The 21,125-nt window shown below is 34.7% G+C and overlaps 1 protein-coding gene across 1 annotated transcript in view; it reads left to right on the forward strand.

Moving 5' to 3' along the window:
- The window catches only part of LOC149790327 (uncharacterized), a 41,717-nt gene extending 22,761 nt beyond the window's left edge, over nucleotides 1-18,956 (forward strand). Inside the window, exons 15-22 of the mRNA XM_089972381.1 lie at nucleotides 2,562-2,609; nucleotides 5,055-5,111; nucleotides 5,629-5,706; nucleotides 6,451-6,495; nucleotides 8,698-8,838; nucleotides 11,286-11,455; nucleotides 12,157-12,279; nucleotides 18,835-18,956. Of these exons, the coding sequence (XP_089828507.1) occupies nucleotides 2,562-2,609; nucleotides 5,055-5,111; nucleotides 5,629-5,706; nucleotides 6,451-6,495; nucleotides 8,698-8,838; nucleotides 11,286-11,455; nucleotides 12,157-12,279; nucleotides 18,835-18,936 (764 nt within the window). The 3' untranslated portion in view covers nucleotides 18,937-18,956. The remainder of the gene's footprint in view (nucleotides 1-2,561; nucleotides 2,610-5,054; nucleotides 5,112-5,628; nucleotides 5,707-6,450; nucleotides 6,496-8,697; nucleotides 8,839-11,285; nucleotides 11,456-12,156; nucleotides 12,280-18,834) is intronic.
- Nucleotides 18,957-21,125: the final 2,169 nt, after the last annotated feature.

The raw sequence follows: 21,125 nt of genomic DNA on the forward strand, positions 1-21,125 counted from the left end.
TCAGTCAAATCCGACTGTTCTAGAGATATAGGTATATATGTGATGAAGAGGAAAACAGAAACGTTTGCAAATTATTTGATGAAACAGACCTGAACAGGAGTAGTCCTAATAAAGTATTTGCATTGCTTCGAATTAGTGTAGTCGGCAAACATAGTGAAGGTGTATAGTATAACTTAACTTGATATGCTTATACGAAATGCATTCTGAAAACTAACAACATGTCGTCATTGATAATTTCAATCACAATCAATATATTAATGATTCTAGCACAGCTGAAACAATTAGCACACTGGTCGAACAATTGAATCAATATATATATATTGTGTTTTTTGTCAGTATGTGGAAATTTATGATCAGGGTTTGCAGTTCTGTTGAGACGTAATTGGAGAGGATATTTTCACTGAAATAGTTCATTGAAATTATTAAGTGCTCCTTATCATTAGCTTAACAGCTTATTTTATAATTATTAAAACTCATTCTAAGACATTCTGGAGTACATCTTTGTTGTACATCATTACATTCATGACTATAATGTTTGACTTGTGATATGAAATTTAGGATAGTTTGGGATTTAATTCTTAATAATGTAAGTGTATGTTAAATTTTCGCTTTGCATTGAAGAGAAAGAAAAAAAGATCTTGTCATGGTTTCGCTTTATTCTTTTTCATAATTTAAGTCAAAGAGTCGAAACAAGGTACAAGTTAGAAAATTAAAGATCTTATTTACAATGAGCCGTAGGTGAATGAACTTGTTAAATGTGAAGTGTATACAATACGATTGTGTGATTTCGGTGCAAGCTGAGTGCAATATGGCCCAAAACTAAACATTGTGTCCGTGATACACGTGTCCTCCTTATGATCGGAGCATACCTCTACTCAGGACAATGCATTAGTTAAATAATGAAAGGTTTAACAGAAATAAAAATTGTCAAATAGAACATGAAACATATTTTCACCACAAGTCGAAATAGCTGTGAAAACGAATCATGCAATGATAACAACTGCAACCTGGTTATAGATTTGCATTAAAGGACATACAGGTTGCGGTGATTGTGTTAACATTCATACTTATGTAACATTTATCACAAATAATGTGTCTGAACGATTATCAGAAAGATTCATACGACTGCTGTATGAAGTCAAGTTATTCAGACTACATGATTATGAAGCACAAGTATGTGGGTTCACTGTATCATATTTTCAAAAAAAAAAAAATAATAGAGACAATTAAATACAAAGTATAGAATGCCACATCTGTAGATATAGTTATATGGGCTACGATGGAATTTCAATACAGGCATATAATGTTTTAGTGGAGCAGATCAACAAAGAATAGAACACAAAACTGGAAAGTAAACAACTAGAGGATCAATGTACATAATGTACGTTTAATACGTTACGTATTTGTTACAAGAAACTAACACTTTATCATTGAAAAATTGGGAAAACTAGGTAGATTCACAAACGTAGACACTATACATAATTTTGTATGCATCGACAACGCATGTTTAATACATCATACATAAACGGTAAGAATATTGAGGGATTTCAAGGGTGAAAAACAATTTTCAGATCGGCTAACCTCATCACAAGCGATGGATAGACACAAAGATTTATCCTGGAAGTCAGTTCACAAATCTGTCTAGTCCTTATAGTACAAATATACCACAAATACTCGTATTTCGGCGTGCAGATTTCATGTTTATATCAAGAGGTACAAGTGTTAATTCAATCCATGCATACATCATATTTTATTCACAGTTAATAATTATAACATTGGTATAATGGGTTTCTGTTGCATCTACAAAACCTTTAAACTTATACCACCGTATACCTGGCGGTAGATTAGATGGTAAATTGGTGATGCTTACCATGCTAGAGGAACCTTAAATTGTGTCATAAGATTTGGGGAGGGTGCTCCTACTGCTGCGTTAGCTGTTTGGATAAAACATTACACTTACGAAGCTGGTACTATTGAATAATGTAGGGTGTTTGTATCTAATTAGATATATTATAATTAGATATATTATATGACCGGCATATGTAAACTCACCAGCTGAACGTACGTTTTCTCTGCAGGAAAGAAATAATCTAATGATGCTGCGAAATGAAATCAAATTAGAATGTTTTACCTGTGGTGTGATCACAAAGGCATACACATCTATATTTTAGAAGCGTCTATTATTTGGTGTGACAAGTTTGTTATATGGTCTTTTTCCATCTTCTTTCTTGCGTTATACTTTCGTAATTGTTAGCTCTTGTGTTTCATTACTAGAAGAATGCTTCGTTTACATTACAAACTAGTTAAAGCAAATAATTGTTTTCCGTCCGCAATCTTGGTAATAAATTGCTAATATCATGCCATCTTCAGCGGAGACATAGGGGTTTAATTATGTTGCACACTCTACTGTTAGGAGTCCGAAACATCTCATACTATGTCATATGTTTGTATTAGACGCCTGAAGTTCGCAATGATAACAACAGTTAAATGGTGCCATTTAATTTAAGTAGTTTATTTATAATAATTATTAGGTTGCAAAAAACAATTCTCATTCATTGCAGCTCATGGGAACCAAATATATTGTTCTAAGAACCATGAGATATACAGGCGTAAGTTAGATGTAATGATACAGAAGACTATTTCCATCTCCCTCATTCTGTCTCTTTTACGCTTTCTTTCTAAATAAATAATAAAATTATATATATATATATATATATATATATATATATATATATATATATATATATATATATATATATATATACACATGTGTGTGTGTGTGTGTGTGTATATGCGTAAGGGGAAATCTTAACGGCAACAGTAGTATAACTAGTATGAAATCAGTCCACGGTTTCTTGGAGTTTACCACAGAGAGATACATATAACTGTAGAGACTATACACGATCGTTTGCAGTAACTAATTACATATCGATACAATATAAATTCGTACAAAGGCTGTGGTTGTGCAACGCTACCTGTTCCAACACACCTTAACAAGACGCTCCTATAGAGGAATGTCCTAAGAGAACATATTGTCGTCAATGAATATTGTAGTCAACTATTGGGTTTTTGGACCACAGCCGAACTGCACGTTTATTGAATGTGTTGTATATTTTAATGTATGGGTCATTACCAAATATGTTACATTTTAATAACTGTCACGATGATGTAATATTAGTCATCATAGATTTGAGAGAATTTTAATGACACGACTATTCGATTTATGATCACTTGGAACTTGATATCTGTGAATGGGAATTAATAAGTTAAATTCCCTCAATATTAGAAATGTAAATGTGGAGCTAATACCTTTTACTTTTAATATATTAATCCCCATGAGTGTCGCATGTAAACAGTTGTCAAATAATTGTTCTTTAAAACCGCGTTAATATCATCATTCCAGGTAAGCTGGTTGTGGTAAATTTTGGCAGATGTTCATTTTTCTCTAATGAAAATAACATTAGGAAAAAGTCCATCTCTTGATGAGAATAATGATGCAAGACGTGGGAACAGATCGAAGTAATAAACACAATTTCCAGCACAGTTTCAGGTCGAACGTTAAACATTTAAAGCCGAACTAATAGATGCAAGAAAGCTCTTTCTCATTACATGCAAAATTTGCATTACACAAGACGAATAATACATGTCTCCCTCCGTCACAGTTCAATCACCTAAGTCAAACTGGAGTTGCAATTAACCAAACGATTAGTGCTGGAATAAGGAAATGCATATCAAGATTTCATATTCACCGCCGAGGAACTCACAAAGTCATCTAATGTCTAACTTCGATTCCGAACCAGTGCTAGTTTTTGGAAAACACTTTTGCTTGATTCTTTCTCAGAGTAAGAATTATTAAGTTAAGTTCAAACCATAACTGGAGTAGGTGATATCAAACATATGTTTATTGTTATAAACATATATTTTCTAGAAGGTTGACCCACCTCCGGGAATAAGTTGTTTGTGTTTGTTATACTTATTACTGATGTATTGAGAAATAACATTCATTTCTGCCTTAACACTTGAAAAGTCAAGTTGTTTTATGTTGTGTCCAGCCTGAACTAATTATTCTGAATTCAAATGATTATTTTCCATGGAATTACAAATGTTATAAATTAATTCTTGGATAAGGACCTTTATCGATATTTATTGGAATAATATTGTATGTGATTTAACAAGAGACTGTTGACACTGTAGTACTTCGCTGACTGTTAATGAAGTCATCGTCTTCCACCTTGCATTTAGTCGGGATTCTAACTAAGATCCATTTAGGATATTTTGTTACTAGGTCTTCTCTTTTTAGTCCTTATATTAACTTTAGTTTTGATTCGTCATAGCGTAATTTTGTTTATTTTCATTTTTCAATTCTAGGGATATAAATTGTTTGTTAAATTTCACAAAACTTGTATTTTTCACCTATTACCTGTTACTTTTTGGAAGAACCTAGAGTCGTTACAATATACATACACACACACACACACACACACACACACACACACACATATATATATATATATATATATATATATATATATATATATATATATATATATATATATATATATGTGTGTGTGTGTGTGTGTGTGTGTGTGTGTGAGAGTGTGTGTGTGTGTGTGTCCACTAGTCCTTTATAATGTTATTGTCATTCCATTTAATGTAAATTTCATTTTAGGGGATATAAAATTTGAGCAAAAATGTGTTAATTTTATTGTGTCTTTAAATTTCTACTATTTGATATAATTCTTTGTTTTGATAAAACGATTATATCATAGATAAAAACGAATATTAAGAGCTGAAGTAAAATCAGGACTGAAATTTGATCACAAGTGAAATGATGCATGCAATCCTGTAAATTAAACATTTAACTGAGAAGGGAAATATATCCTGGAAACATTGAGGGGAATTTTCAACAATATGTATGATGAAGGAAACACAATAATGTTTCCTGTCTACCAGAGGAGGAGAAAAATATGAACTACACCTGGAAGTTATTGCATGATATACGACTTACATTTAGAAATATGCCAAAAGACTGATATTACTTTTATTTATTTCAGTACTACATCGGGAAATATATGAAAACAGCCCAACTGTATGCAGATCACATCACTATCGTGAGAACGCTTCAATTCTTAAAATATAACTATGGCCTGTATACTTTGGGCCGTAAATCAGAGCTTTTTTCTTCTCAATAATGCAATATTACTTATTTGAACATTTTGAACCCTTGAAAGTTAGGTTGATGACAATCTTATTTAGTATTCGTTTTGGTTTCTCCGGGAAACCGATTATGTGCCATTTGCTATAGAAAAAAGTTTGATTTACTATTCATTCAGTTTGCACAATTTAACAAGTGATTCAGAGATCAGACATCATCTGTTTATCTTAGATTTTGGGTTATATATTTAATGTTGAACGAAAACATCTGATTTATTGCACACTGCGGAACACCTGAGTTCCCAAAATTTCAAAAGTGTTTGGTACTGATTGATTTTTATTGCTTTGTCTTACAGTAGTCGTAATTTTCCTATCCAATAATTTAATTACGATTTAAAAATAAATTTTGGTATAAAGTGAATGTATGCACAACATTTAAAGTGAACATGCATCTAGTTTTGAAAATTGTTTCAGTATGGCAGAAACTTCTTACGATCACTATTGGTGAACATGAGATAGATTGCAGAGCGGATCTTATACTTCATGCTGCAGGTATTCGATCAATGAATCCATCCTTGAATCCATGAATCTATCTATCTGTCTATCTATCTATCTATCTATCTATCTATCTATCTATCTATCTATCTATCGACTATCTATCTATATATCTGTCTGTCTATCTTCTATCCATCCATCCATCAATGTATCAACCTATCCATTCATCCATCTGTTTATCTATCTATCTATATATATATCTATTTACCTAAAAGTCTATTTGTCTATGTATCTACCTTTCTCCATCCATCCATTCATCCATTAGTTTATCATCGTATCCATCCATTTATCTATCTATATATTTAAGTATATATTTATATAAAATATCATCTGTCTATCAGTCTATCTATCTATCTATCTATCTATCTATCTATCTATCTATCTATTCGTCGATCTATCTATATAATTATATATCTTTAAGTATCTTTCGTTCTACCAATCCACTCTCTCAATCAATTCATCAAACCATACACGTGTCTATCTATCTATCTGTCCATCTATTATTCGCTGGCACTAACTCCTGATTGTACTATCTAGAAATAAACATGTTGTATATAAGTGAATATATGTATTAATGAATCTATTCATTTTCTTTAAATTATATCCATATATTCAAATTAAAATTTATATAGAAATTATGGATAAAATGTATCTTATTACTAAATGAAATAAAGCATTACATTACATGCAATTCATCTGAAAACTGCCCTTGTAAATTTATTCCTTTTAATCCAAACAAAGCCACGTTTCCACATCCAAGAAACGATCCATGCTCATGTACACATGGTAATGTATCTACTTACATTGATGTCAATCTATCTATCTATCTATCTATCTACCTCAATCTTCTTCCTCTGTAAGTATGTATATATGTATGTATGCATGTATGTATGTATGTATGTATGTATGTATGTATGTATGTATGTATGTATGTATGTTGTTGTAGTGTTTAACGTCATTTTCCAGCACACGATAGGCTATACATGGCGGCCAGTATTAATGGTTGAATAAGAACCCTGGAGAACCCCGGAAAGAACCACCCACCCACAAGAAGCTACTGGCAAGCGTTCTCACATACATATGTTTGTATGTATGATTGTATGTATGTATGTATGTATGTATGTATGTATCTATATCTATGTATGTATTTATGTATGTATGTATATCTATGTATGTGTGCCTTTCCTTTGGGCAACAAGTATGTATGGAACAACGCCCAATTTATAGCCTGATAAATGTATAACTATGTATGCATGAATGAATACATGTAAACTTATATACCGTTAAGGTTATGCATAGGTCGAATTTATATATGTTATCATCTGTGCTTTGTGTATTGATTTTGAATGTCTAATAATGTTTTGTATGAGGCGTTTTACTTATTTTAATATACGTGACAATAACATACTTAGATCTATGTCTAGAAATTAATATTGACAAAGTGTTGATTTATGGGCAGATTTCCTAATCTATAAATATAGCTTCATTTAGAAACCAATAAAACTTTCTTTATGACATATTGGTAATAACACGGATTTCACCAAATGAAAATTTAAGCTATACTAAAACTCAAGTGAGCAGTTCTTAAATAATGTTATATCTGTGCTTCTATGTAGAAATAGTGTTTAAATGTAAAAGGAAATGGATATATAGAGATAGGCGTAAAACCGTACACTTGTGTCCAGTAATAACGAGGGATATGAGAAGATTATTTGCTTCAAAAAAATTTACTTTTTCTCAAATAAAAATTATTTGAAGCAACAGTCAAAAAGGGGATTCTGAAATATGTATGGATGTTCAAGATATGACATAAATTTGAATATGCTTAGTCAACAAAAAAGGATCTTCTTAATAACTCTCCGATATCGTACACTAGAATTAGATCTAAATGTAAAACAAGAAAAGCTGATGTGGATATTATATTCCATGAGGGACAAAAATAAAATTTCTAACATATTTTAAAAATGAATCTAAAAGTATTAAGTGTATTTTATTTGCCTTCTGAAAATGTTTGGTAATATAATTGATTATGCTTTCCAGATCACAACACTGCCTGTTGTTTGTAATTGGATCTGAAAGAAATGGCAAAGGTTACATAGATGATTTATCATAAAGGTGGACTGTAACGTAGCGACGAAGGATTAGTATATAAGAAAAAAAAGGTTTACGTTTTCTCAAATAAAACTTATTTGAAGCAACGGTCAAAGAGGGGATTTTGAAATGTGGAAGGATGTGCAAGATATGGCATAAATTTGAATCTGCGTCGTCAACAGAAAAGGATTATCGTAATATCTCTCCGATATGGTTCACTATAATTAGGTATAAATGTAAAACAAGAGAAGCTGATGTGGAAATTATGTTCCATGAGAGATAAACAAATTCTGACATATTTTGAAAATGAATCTAAAAGTATTAAGTGTATTTTATTTGCCTTCGAAAAAGGTTTTGCTATATAATTGATTATGCTTTCCAGATGACAACAATTCTCCAAGTGTAGCAATTGCATTTTGTTTGTAATTGGGTCTAAAAAAATGGCAAAAGTTACATATATGATTTATCATATAAGTGGATTGTAAGGTAGCGACGAAGGAATGTTATATACGAAAAGATATATCTTAAATTGACTTTGATTAATTCAAATTAGAAATAAAGTAGACATACACCTGTAAGAATTATGCGGTCTCTATGGTAACCCAACATAAAGTTGAATGATGGTCTTGAGGTGGTGGTGAGCAGGAAACAATTTTTGATGGCGTTTAAAATATTATTAAACTATTAATAACCTCAGATTAATGCAAGTAATTTAACGGTCTTTACACCTGTGTTGTATCTTTGATTTGCAAAATGACTCATTATACGTTTAATATTATTGAAATTAATAGATTGGACTTTTATACGTGTCTGTGGAAAAGTTATTATGATTTGCTTTAGAACTTCCCGACAGGAAACTTGATTCCACAAAATTATTAATTTTTCGAAATCATACAGCATCATCATCATTGACGCAATCGGCAACGAATAGCGTAGCAGAACCAACTATCTTCGCATTTACTTCTACAACAAAACTTACTGCCACATCGACAGCGGCATCTACTACAAGTACTAAGCAAGCAACAGAAAATTTAATAGGTAAATATATGCACTAAACGTTTTCGTTTAAAAAATTAAACTAAGAAGAAAGGATATGTGGTAACAGTACTAGGTCTGCCTCTAATGTGCCGGACTCACAAGAATTGTCTAGATTGACAGATTTAAATGCAGTAAGGTGCACCATCCGTGTTCAACCCAGATCAACCGTGGTGTCGTTTGTGAGAAAGGGAATTTCCTCCAACTGCCTTGGTACTCAATATTAATTTTTGAGCTGATGTGTTGTTTCAAACGAAAACCTATTAACAAAGACTGCAACAATCTCTTTATAACTTTCACAATCATAACTCGTCTAGTTATGGAAATTTTGTTCACGTCATGCAGCTAATTGTTGCAAAGTGATAATGGGGAAATATCGTTAGATATTTTGTTTATTTAATGCTTTTTTATCGTTTTAAATCACAATGTGATTCACGCAATAGATGTTCGATAATCCTGGTGAACATTTACAGAGGAAACCAAGAAAGCACAACATGGTACTTAATCGTTCTGTACCATCAAATAATGTCTACTGTGAAATAACTATCCATTAAAACCCGCTCAAATTAATTTTAGCTCATTTCGCGACAGTAGAAAAGATATCTAATTAATGTAGCATATTTTATATTCATACCTTGCTACTTTATTTATAACACTATTCATATTTGACCTAAATATTAGTTACGCTGATTTTATTCCGTAATGTTGAATTAAGTTTTGTTTCTTCATCACGCTGACTTATGGGTCCAGCAAACCAATTAGCGTATCTTGTTTCTGATTTATATATATATATATATATATATATATATATATATATATATATATATATATATATATATATATATATATATATATGTAAACCACATGCATTAAGAAACTAGGATTTTTAAGTGTTGTTATAAAGCAATTTGATATAGTGATACTATCCGCGCAGGGCGCAATAATACGCATACACAAACGTGTTTGGAACTGTGTGCTATTAGTCAATTCGTATATATCAATGATGAATTTTCACTTAGTAATTATTAGTAAGGTATGAAAATAACGATAAAAATTAAAAATAATCTACATTTTTTAAATGAATTCAACATGGTACACAATTTAATCTCAATCTCTGCTTTTTTGCTTTCCCCTTCCCTCTCACGCACAAAGGATAAAATATATAGAAATCTGGAGTGAGAGAGAAAAAACTTGGGCGAGATGAAAACCTTGAAACTGAAATTTCAACAAGTAACCTACAATATCTTTCTTCATAACAGTATGTCAACATTTCCCGTGGGACCTATATAAAGTGTATGTAAAACCAATGATACAAAGTTACAATTGCCGGTCGAAACAGTAAGGTAAATGTCTTGGATATGTGACAAAATATGTAAGGTATTTATTGCTTTCTTGATGATGTTGCTGCATCTTGAACATATAAGTTTCTAAGAATGGATTATTTCTTAATTAAATATGAAAATATCCAAAGGCCGCCTCTCTCTCTCTCTTTGTTTACATCGTATCAATATAAGATCAAGAAAATCTATGCAAAGACGAGGATAGAGGATTTTCGCACACGAAATACCACAACGTTTATGGAGATATGAAGAAGGTCGGTAACTGTTATGGCAAACCAGCCAGAGAGAGAGAGAGAGAGAGAGAGAGAGAGAGAGAGAATGGTAATGTCGGTAGTAATGTAAACTGAAACAGAATAATGCCTAAGATCAACTTTAAATATAGTACAATATTCTAATTACCTCTTGTAGGTTCGTTGTTTTGCTTAGATTCTATTCCACTCTAATTACCTTGCGACTGTACTTCAACGCATTGACGAGCGTTTAGTATTCAAGAATCACTGTGTATGTGGGCCTAGTGATCTGCTTTCTTCAATAAAACCATCCTATATGTATATAAGTGGGATATATATTTATTTAATAAATGTGAATACAAATATATATTCAAGAATGAAAACAATCAACTTATCAATACGAAAAGGTCATTATGAATAAGCACAAAAAGACAGAACTAAAGTCTGTAACGGACACATAGTTGCCTGTCGTCTATCTAACGCAGTTTAGATGGCAAATATATGTATTAGTATGTGATATGTGTTATATATATATATATATATATATATATATATATATATATATATATATATATATATATATATATGTGTGTGTGTGTGTGTGTGTGTGTGTGTGTATCAACACTTGCATTTCCTACTTTAATTATTTATCAGCAAGGCCTTTAAAATGCTTGTAAACCAGAGTAAGAATTACATGGGCTTTAGAGTAATGCTTACAGTATCTATGATTTTCGAATTCGCAACTGAGCAGTAAAGTGCTTGCTAAAAAAGAAAACAATAAAATCGTATCATTAATGTGTAAGGGTTAACGATGAAAATTCAAATGAGACGGCAAATTTTCTTTTTGTTTATTTTCGGATGCTATTGTTGCTCACTTTAGGTCTTCACGTCTGTAGCAAAGCATCAACTATCTCAAGCATTTTACACAACCTCACGGTTACCCATGCTAGCGCATCAGATTGCGCAAGGGGAGATCACACTTCTTCAGAAGCACTTGTACTTAAAAATTGTAATGCCAGCTCTACGACGACGTGGATAAAAGGTGAAAATGTACGTATTAACATACGATAGTTTTATTAAGTTCTCTTGCATATGTTAAAATATTAATAAATTGACTAATGTATGCAGTTATAATAATTCAATTAATAATAAACTAACAGACGAAATTTCGTTTTGTAATTATCAGACAAGGTGTTTAGGTCTTTTTCCAAATGAAATTATTATTAGGCTTTGATTATAGACTCTTCAGGCAGAAAGTTAAATTTGAATAAGCTATCGAAAGAAGCGAACTTTTAGTTCAATAACTGTTGAATAAACGGCCGATACAAATATCTTCCACCTGATTAATCTTTATGAAATTTAGTTTCCGTAATCGTAGATTCGAACTATTCTGATTTATGAACGGAAAGGTTTGTCTGTCTAAATCAATGCGAGCAGTTTTAACGAAGAGTACAAAGCCTCTGTTGTACTCTACTAATATAGTGAAACTTTAATTGAAGAAGGTATTAGCTTCTTTAGCCAAGAAATCCATATATACAAACATGACAAACAGACAGTCGAAATTAGACGGCTGAAGATACATATTATAAATTAGTAAATGTCTTCCATTTTCATAGCAGATCACTAATGATGTTACTAGGTACGAGAATAAAAAACAAGAGGAACGATATTATGTTTCATTATGCATTTTACATGGAGAAGATGCTTTCCGGTTTTAGTCAGTAACCATTCACTCTGTTAAATTTCTCCAGGTTAAGACAATGTGTAACAGCATTCCTCTGTTCACCCCCATTGCCACATTTAAAGATAGAGTTTTCGAACCAATTGGTGGGAGGGCCGGCATTTTCCTTGGATGTCTCCCAGATGGATTTAAGGTACTTCTAAATGAAAGAAAGATGTTGAAAGAATCTTGTTTGTTAAGGTCCTGATATTGTAAGTCTTATAAACAAATATGGTACTATCATCAATATCTTTTCACCGGATATTCGATGAGGTTTTCTACAAATTATGTGTTTACATTTACAGTTAATTGAGTATCAAAATATGAGTGCTAAGACAATCCAATTGACATCTCTTGCCAGAAATAAGCTTAACAAATATATTATCTGAACTAGCAATGATTAAACTATCTTTGGCAAGAAGAGGTTATTGTCTGAGGAGTAATGGGTGTGAGCGCAATGTGAGAATGGTGTTACCACCCTAATAATGTTTGCTGTACGAAATCCAGCAAAACATGTGCTTATTGGATACGAAAGTTATTTATATGGCTGTAACAAGATAACCGGGTGGGATATTTCGGATTAACAACAGAACACGTTTTGACGACACAGATATATGGTTTAATGTGGCGATTTATATGAGTAGTGGATTATGAAGATGTGTGCGTATTTATAATCCAAATATTGGATCTATTTAACAAAAAAACGCACAGTTTCAAAAATGGAAAAAATATACAAATAAATTTAGTTCAGTAACCCTAAAATACAGGATAAATGATTTCACAAATGATTCAATAATGGAAAGATGAATATAGTTCACTCAAATAGTAAACAATGTAAGCGTTTACACATAGTAAAAAAAAATGTATTCGCTCAGGTAGCGAAATTATGTCACTAAACAAGAACGGATATACAATCTATCCTTCCAGTCCTGAATAATACACTGGGTCTTACTAACCCAAAAATTAGCATACAGCTAAAAATACATGTGTGGAGATGCACTCCGTCACCCGTGCACCATATCCGCTCCACAGCTCCTCCGAATCAATTTCACAACCAATATAGACTCCGGACCCTCGGAATACTATGATCACTTGAAATATTAGACCCTCCGGACACTTGAAATATTAGACCCTCCGGACCCCCTGGTCCTTTGACGGCTCTACAGCTGGGTCACCTTAGTCACTCTTGATATTCCGGACGCTAGACATTAGACGCTCCGGCACCTTAAACGCTCCGGACACACGGTCGTTTCTACCCTCTGACAACACCGGACACCCCGGATATTCCTACCATCAAAAACGCAGCCCTACAGCTGGAGTTGTGCGAATCCTTTTAGCAGGCCGCTTGCTGACAAAACCATTAGTATTGTAAAGGTCCTTTACATGCAGTAATGTATTTATACCTTTAGAATTTTCGTTATTCTTTATCAAAGGCACCTTGCACGTGTGGCACAGGACGAATCGTACTCACGATTTCGAAATACATAGACCATATTATAATCACCCTCGGGTATCGTTGTACAGAGAAAAGAAACGAAACCCGAGTACATGTATTTAATTAACAACATTTACACCATTCCGTGACAATACCTCCCCCCTAAAAAAAAGTGGTATCACTTTTAGAACAATTACGGAATGTGAACAATGAATCATTATTAAAACTTTCAATTTTCAGACCGAACGAAATGATTTGCTAATTACACCCTACTTAAAAAATCAGCTCCCACATTTTCTGACCCTCGAATTGCCTCGATTAGAAAACTGTATGGTTGCAAAGACAACGCCCAACGCATCAATCTTGCATTGGTGACCTTTGCTTTATTCAAATATAAAAGCGGCTGATGGTCCGTTTGCAAGGTAAACTCCCTCCCAAAAAGATATGTATGGAATTTTCCTATTCCCCATACTAAACCTAGGCACTCCTTTTCAATCACGGAGTACTTTTCCTCTCTAGGGAGCAATTTCCTACTTGCATAAGCAATGGGCAATTTCATCCCCCTTGCTCCTGTAGCAAAACAGCCCCAAGACCCGTATCGGACGCATCAGTCTTCAGTACAAAAGGTTTATCTATTTCCGGCAACTTTAAAATTGGTGCACTTACCAGTTTGTGTTTTAGAGTGTTAAACGCTTTTTCCTGGCATACACCCCATGAAACTTTATTCGGTTGCCCCTTCCTAGTCAAATCCGTTAATGGGCTGGCAATAGCCGAAAAGTTGGGGACGAATTTCCTGTAGAACCCGATTAGACCTAGGAAAGACCTTACTTGTTTTTTTGTCTCTGGTCTAGGGGCATCCCTGATTGCTCCTATTTTATCTGGATGAGGTTGCAACTGGCCTAGTCCACTTACCAGATGTCCCAAACATTCCAGACTGGAATACCCTATGCTACACTTAGTAGGCCTAACTGAAAGATTTGCAATGTGAAGTCTATCGAACAGATCCCGTAATACCTTAACATTTTCATCCCATGTATGCGTGTAAACAAAGATGTCGTCTACGAAGCTGTCGACGTTTTCCGTTCCGTTTAACAATTTGCGCATGAGACGAACGCACGACGCACCGGCGTTGACTAACCCGAAAGGCATAACTTTAAATTGAAACAGTCCTTTGGGAGTCGCGAATGCCGTCAACTCGCGGCCATTATCGGCGATGGGTATCTGCCAATATCCCTTGCTTAGATCTAATTTGGAAATGTATTTATGACCTGCCAATTTTGAAAATACACTTTCCATATCTGGCATTGGTTCTGCATCAAATACGGTGATCTTGTTTAATTGCCGAAAGTCGATGCATAACCGGTTGGTCCCGTCTTTCTTTCTGACTAACACCACGGGGGACGAGTATGGGGAGTTTGAAGGTTCGATCACTCCCTGGTCTAACATTTTCATCACTTCTTCGCTGATTGTCTCCCGTGCATTAAAGGGTATTGGATATCCTTTAATCCTGATAGGCTCAGTGGTATTCAATTTGATCTCGTGTCGAATTAGACCCGTACAGCCTGGTCTGTCCGTGAACACATCTGGATATTTGGACAAAACCTCCATAATCTGTGTACGTTGACCCTCCGATAACTCAGGGCATACATTTATCTGGTAAATACTTTCTTTACCAACGTCCATGGGGTATTCAAGGGGTATTTCTGTGCTGGAGACGAATTCCGCTTCGTCACCAGACCTATCCTCTATCACCGCAACGCATACTACATTCAAAATCCCTTTATCAATCGTTTGTCCAAGTCTCGCTACGTAAAGTTTAAGCATATTGGCATGAAATGTCTTGGACTTCCCCTCCATATCAATGATATAATCCATTTCGCCTTTCACCTGTCTGACTTCATATGGCCCTTTCCATTGGACTAGCAGCTTGTTGTTATTCGTTGGGAGAAGCACCAACACTTGATCGCCTACATCAATTTTTTTACTCCGAGTTCCTCGGTTGTAGTACTTGGCGTACCTACGACTAGATTTCGCGAGTTCGTCTTGCGCCATTTGACAAGTACTTTCTAATCTTTCGCGCAAATCAACTACGTAATGGTATGTGGTCTTAACTTCTTCGTCCGCGACCTCGTCTGTCCACAGTTCACGAAGTATGCGCATAGGACCACGAACTGTCCTACCGTACAATAGTTCAAACGGGGAGAAACCCAAGCTTTCCTGAGGAACCTCACGATATGCGAACAGAAGGGCGTTCATATATCTATCCCAATCCTTCGGTCTTTCCGCACACATTCTCCGTAACATTTGCTTCAATGTGCCGTTGAATTTCTCGACCAATCCATTGCACATAGGATGGTAAGGTGTTGTGCGTAACTGTTTAAGGGACAACAACCTACTAATTTCTGCCATAAGATCTGAGGTGAATTGCGCTCCACAATCCGTAAGAACCTCTTCGGGCACTCCGACCCTGCTGAACATGTCTACGAGCGCTTCGGCTACACGTTCGGTTTCAATTGATGGCAAAGCTATGGCTTCTGGATATCTGGTAGCGTAATCTACCAGTGTCAAGATGTATCGGTTTTTCCGATCTGTATGCGGAAATATTGGTCCTACAATGTCGATCGCTTCTCGTTTGAACGGAGTATCTATCAAGGGCATCTGACCTAACGGTACTCTAGTTACCCTGCCCTTAGAGATCGTTTTCTGGCAAACGTCGCACGAGCGACAGAACCGCGCTATGTCGCTATTGACGCCAGGCCAATAAAATTCTCTTAATACCCTATCCGTTGTTTTCTTTACGCCTAAATGACCTGCCATACTCGACTCGTGCGCGACCTTTAATACATGTGCCCTAAATTTCTGGGGAACCACTAATTGCAAGAACTTCCTATCCGATGTAGAGTATTCCCTGTACATTAAACCCTTTCGAACAAGGAATTTAGAGGAACCCCCGTTCTTACACTTTCTCACGGTACCCGTTAATGCCTTCTCAGAGGTTGCACGTAAAGACGCGTCACGTTTTTGCTCATTTTGGAATTCTTCGCGGGATATATCAGTAATGGCTTCCGGTACTTTTAACTTACGCAAAGGTTTATTTTCCTCCTTTACCTGAGCCCTAGTTTGCACTGCCTGGATGATAGGGAATCGGAAATCTGCTATGGTTGGGAGTCTAGAACCCGGTACGTTGCCAATCGTCAGTTCATAGATCGGGTTGGCTACGCATAAAGCTTCCACAGTCCCGGTCAAAAAAGGTGTATCTATCATTATCCTTGCAACTGGAACGTGGCCAATTATCTGGTCAAGCAACATGCAAGGTGATTTAACCCCAAGCAATTGATCATCGCGGACTAAGCTCCGTTTCACGACTACAGTAGTGCATCCCGTGTCTCGTAGAACGGTGACTTCTTGTCCGTTAACAGTGCCGTTTGCGGTCGGCACCCGTGCCTCTGGAAAAATACACGTGCCGATTGATTGGATCACATCGCGACTGATCTCTGAACGCACCACCGGTTCACGCACCGCTTTCCGCTTAACTTGCTGGGAAACATTAAGTTTTCCATTTACCGATCTTCTGCCTCTAATGGATACCGCTACTTTCTGGACTGGTCCCTTCCGCTTAGGACAATAGTGGGAGATATGACCCACTTCCTTGCAAATGAAACACTGCATGTCACTCCGCTTCCCCTGGTTACTCCTACCAGATTTTTCAGGTTCCCTGGGTTTTCTGTCGTTGACCTGATTCCCACCTTTGACATCTCGCGTGATGACATTCTGCGAACCTCCCCGAGCTTCGGCGAACAAATCCGCCTGTGTGGCCATTTCATGTACATTTGTGAAGGATCTTTCCTTCAAGAATAAATATAACTCCTTGCCACAAGTTGTTAACAATTGGTCACGAAGCAAGAAATCGACAAGACCCTCAAATGTCTTGACGACTTTACCACATTCCACCCATCGCTGCAAATAATTGCAAGTCCTACTGACGAACTGTGTGAATGTTTCGCCTCTATCTGGTTTACTATACTTAAACTTCTTGCGAAACCCTTGCTCGGTTAGTTCATATTTCTTGAGAAGTGCCTCTTTCAACACGGGGTAAATGAGCGAATCAGCCGTGGATAAACGCGAATACACGTCTAACGCTTTACCTTTCAATAACGCGCTAAGATGGAGAGGCCAATCGTCTTTCTTCCATTTTTGTAGCGTAGCATACCTCTCAAACCTATTTAGATAACTATCCATATTATCTTTATCGTCTTCAAATGGGGGCAATTTTGGACCTCTCAGTTTAACATCATGTTCCCCCTCTGTTTTAGCTTGCAATAGCTCAGAATTTCTTAGATGTTCCCTCTGCCGATTTCTATCTTCCCCTTCTAACTTCTCCCTCTCTGCTTCCCTTTCCCATTCTATCCTTTCCCTCTCAGCCTGTTTCTCTAGTTCAATCTTACCCTTCTCTAATTCTATCATTTCCTTCTGGGTTTCCCTTTTTTCCCTTTCTAATTCCCTCTCAGCCTGTTTCTCTAGTTCGATATTACACTTCTCTAATTCTATCATTTCCTTCTGGGTTTCCCTTTTTTCCCTTTCTAGTTGTTGTTCCATTTCAAATTTTTCCCTCTCTAATTCCCTCTCCTTTAATCTTTGGTCCCTCTCCCGGGCTTGTTCTTCACGAACGAAATTTCTAAGGGACTCCCCCTCATAACCAAACTGTTTCCCCAGTTCTACCAGTTCTTTCATAGAAGTCATTTCAAAAGTTTGGTGGTGACCAACCTTAAAGTGCAGTTTTATACAAACCACGTAATTACCACAAACCGTATTTTCTTTCACGAAATGCAACAAAAATATTAAATACAAAAAATAAAGTAATATTAGGTATCTACCTAACCTTGGTGCTTTGTCAAACGCATCTGAAACACACAGAAAGCATGCAAATATAATAAAACAATTTCAGTGCTCTCACTTCTGACACTTAGTTATCTACTGTATAATATGAATACATAATTTGCTGATTAGTAGGTATAAATGTTGATATGTTTAGTTTTGAATGTGGGATAACCAATAATATGATAAACATTTCGTCATTGTTTTCCACATTATTCTCCCTGCTTATTTGTTTTCTTCTTCTTCTTCTTACTATTAGTATTATTTTCAGTTTTGTCATCATTGCATAGGCAATCATCATATGCATTAGTATCATAATTGGTACATTTTACTTATGTTTTATTTCAGTAATAATTAACAGCTTAATTATTATCATATTTTTCTGATTTGTTCTTTCAGTTTGCTGTTCAAGACTGCCATGTCGGTACACAAATCAAACATCTGCAATCGGGAGCATTTGGTGCGAATGATCCGTCAAACTACTTTGTTATTAGATGGTGAATTAAATGCGTTTAACAAGATTCATTTTTGTTGAAGAACATATTTTCAATTGTTACTTTCGTATTAGATGCCTTTCTTTTACATTTTTCTTCATGCATTTCTTCAAGCCTTTGTTATATTTCCTCGATGAAATCGTCATGAAGACATGCATATAAAAGTTATTCAATGAACAAGAATCGCTTTATTTGTTTTGCAAACTATAATAATCCCAGAAAGGTTTTAGTTAATAAATTTCTTGGAAACATTAAGGATTGTTTAAAATTTCAATTGCTATGTGTTATAAATTGTTCAGTTTTCTATATAGCAAATAATAGAATAAGTGAATATAACAATGAAATGATTAGAACAGATAAAAGAGAAAATTAATGTACCGCTACGAGTCATTCAGTTTCTAGAATATGCTGAAGGACCCCTGATCTGGAATATCGCTGCCAAATGTGTATGCACAATATATGGTGTTGGGACATTTGCATTGTGTGTCCCAGTACCTGACTTAATGTCACTATATATTTGATTACAATTAAAAGGGTCATATATTTAAACGGATGCAGACAGGATTTTATAAAACAATTTGCAAGAGAATAGATGCCTGCCGAAAACATAATTACGTGACGCAAAAATAACGGAGAGATAATAACGTATATTTTGACGATACTTGTAGTTTTCGTTGTATATTATTTATGATTGTGTTTTTGATGTCGTGTGTTCTCATTATTTATTGTGATCGGTTCAATTGTCTTCTCTTTGAAAAGACAAATTATCTCTATTAAACTAAATAATTCTTTTTATATGGTTTTGAAACTGCCAGAAAAATCACATTGGCCTAAGTAAATATAATACTGACATATCAGGATAATAAATGTGCAAACATTTATGATTCTATAAGGGTGCTAAAATTATATACATAATAAAGGAACAATACGTAATTAAACACAATTAACACTTATCGAATTTCATTCATGAATATATTTATACCATCTGTATTAAAGAATCCACAGTCTTTAGATATGTGGCGAAATTTGAATACCAGTACTGTAAGGATCTCAAATTTTGATCGACCATGGTATACGATTGATCTGAATTTTGAAATGTTGGCGACCATAATCGGTAGGAGTTGAAGGGAGTGAAATCATCACAACTCGTCTCTCAAATATTTATTGACTCTTGATTTAATTTAAACTTCATCCTTATTAATTAAGTTTATTATTGTACTGAATAATGAAATGCTGACAGATAACTTTCACGGTATTTGAATAATGTAAATGCGAACAACGAATTTGCAGTGTGCTATGTTATGAAGGGAGCCAGCAGGAAAATTTAATAGATATGTCATTTCAATCCAGAAGCTTCAAGACAATGAAGAAACAAGACCTAAGCAAACACATTTAACCTTACATACAGTCCATTGGTGTCCCAATTATCCATATAAGTTGTTCTTCCTACTAACTGTCAATGTCACTTTCTCTAGTTCTCTGACTTTCAGAAGTCGATTGTTGAAAAACTTTGACTTAGATATGAATTTCGTTTAAGTTCTTTTGAGGGAACTTAATAACACATATAATTCTTATTTTGACGTTTGATCCATAGGAAAATTTGCTGATAATATCGTGATGTTGTATATTACATGTTTCGAACTCGAACTGTTAGTCTTATTTGGTGCAATTTGAAATATTTTTGTTGCTAGGGAAGGGGCTTGACATCATCACTGCTAGTAGTAGGTGGAATTAGAACATTCCACCTACTGGTTCATGACAAGTTTATTCCTTCTGTCATGTTTGCTTTTTTTTCATTATTGTTTGCATGCAACCAATTTATTTGATTTTCTATATTCCGACCATTTGTATTCTAAAATATTTTGATGCGTAAATGTGATCGGCATAGTAATATAGAAGAAGTTTTCTGGTTAACAAGATTCCACTGATCTTAGCAGTGCATGCATTTGTAGATTTAAATTAAATTTCTCTCATGTTAGTCTTTATTTTGCATGAATGAATCTCATGTGTTTAGCATTGTCTCATGCTCTTGTTTTTTGTCTGCCTTTCACTGATTTCATGGTAGTATGACATCTGTTTCTAGCAGTATAACCATTTATTTTAACTTTTAATGTTCAGTCATTATCCGCAAACCCAAACACACATATTTGTTAAACAATAGTATGTTAACCATGACTTATGGTCTTCCCATCTGCA

Source organism: Sinohyriopsis cumingii, chromosome 10 (genome assembly GCF_028554795.1).
Source record: "Sinohyriopsis cumingii isolate HCF-2022 chromosome 10, ASM2855479v2, whole genome shotgun sequence".
NCBI lineage: Eukaryota > Metazoa > Mollusca > Bivalvia > Unionida > Unionidae > Sinohyriopsis > Sinohyriopsis cumingii.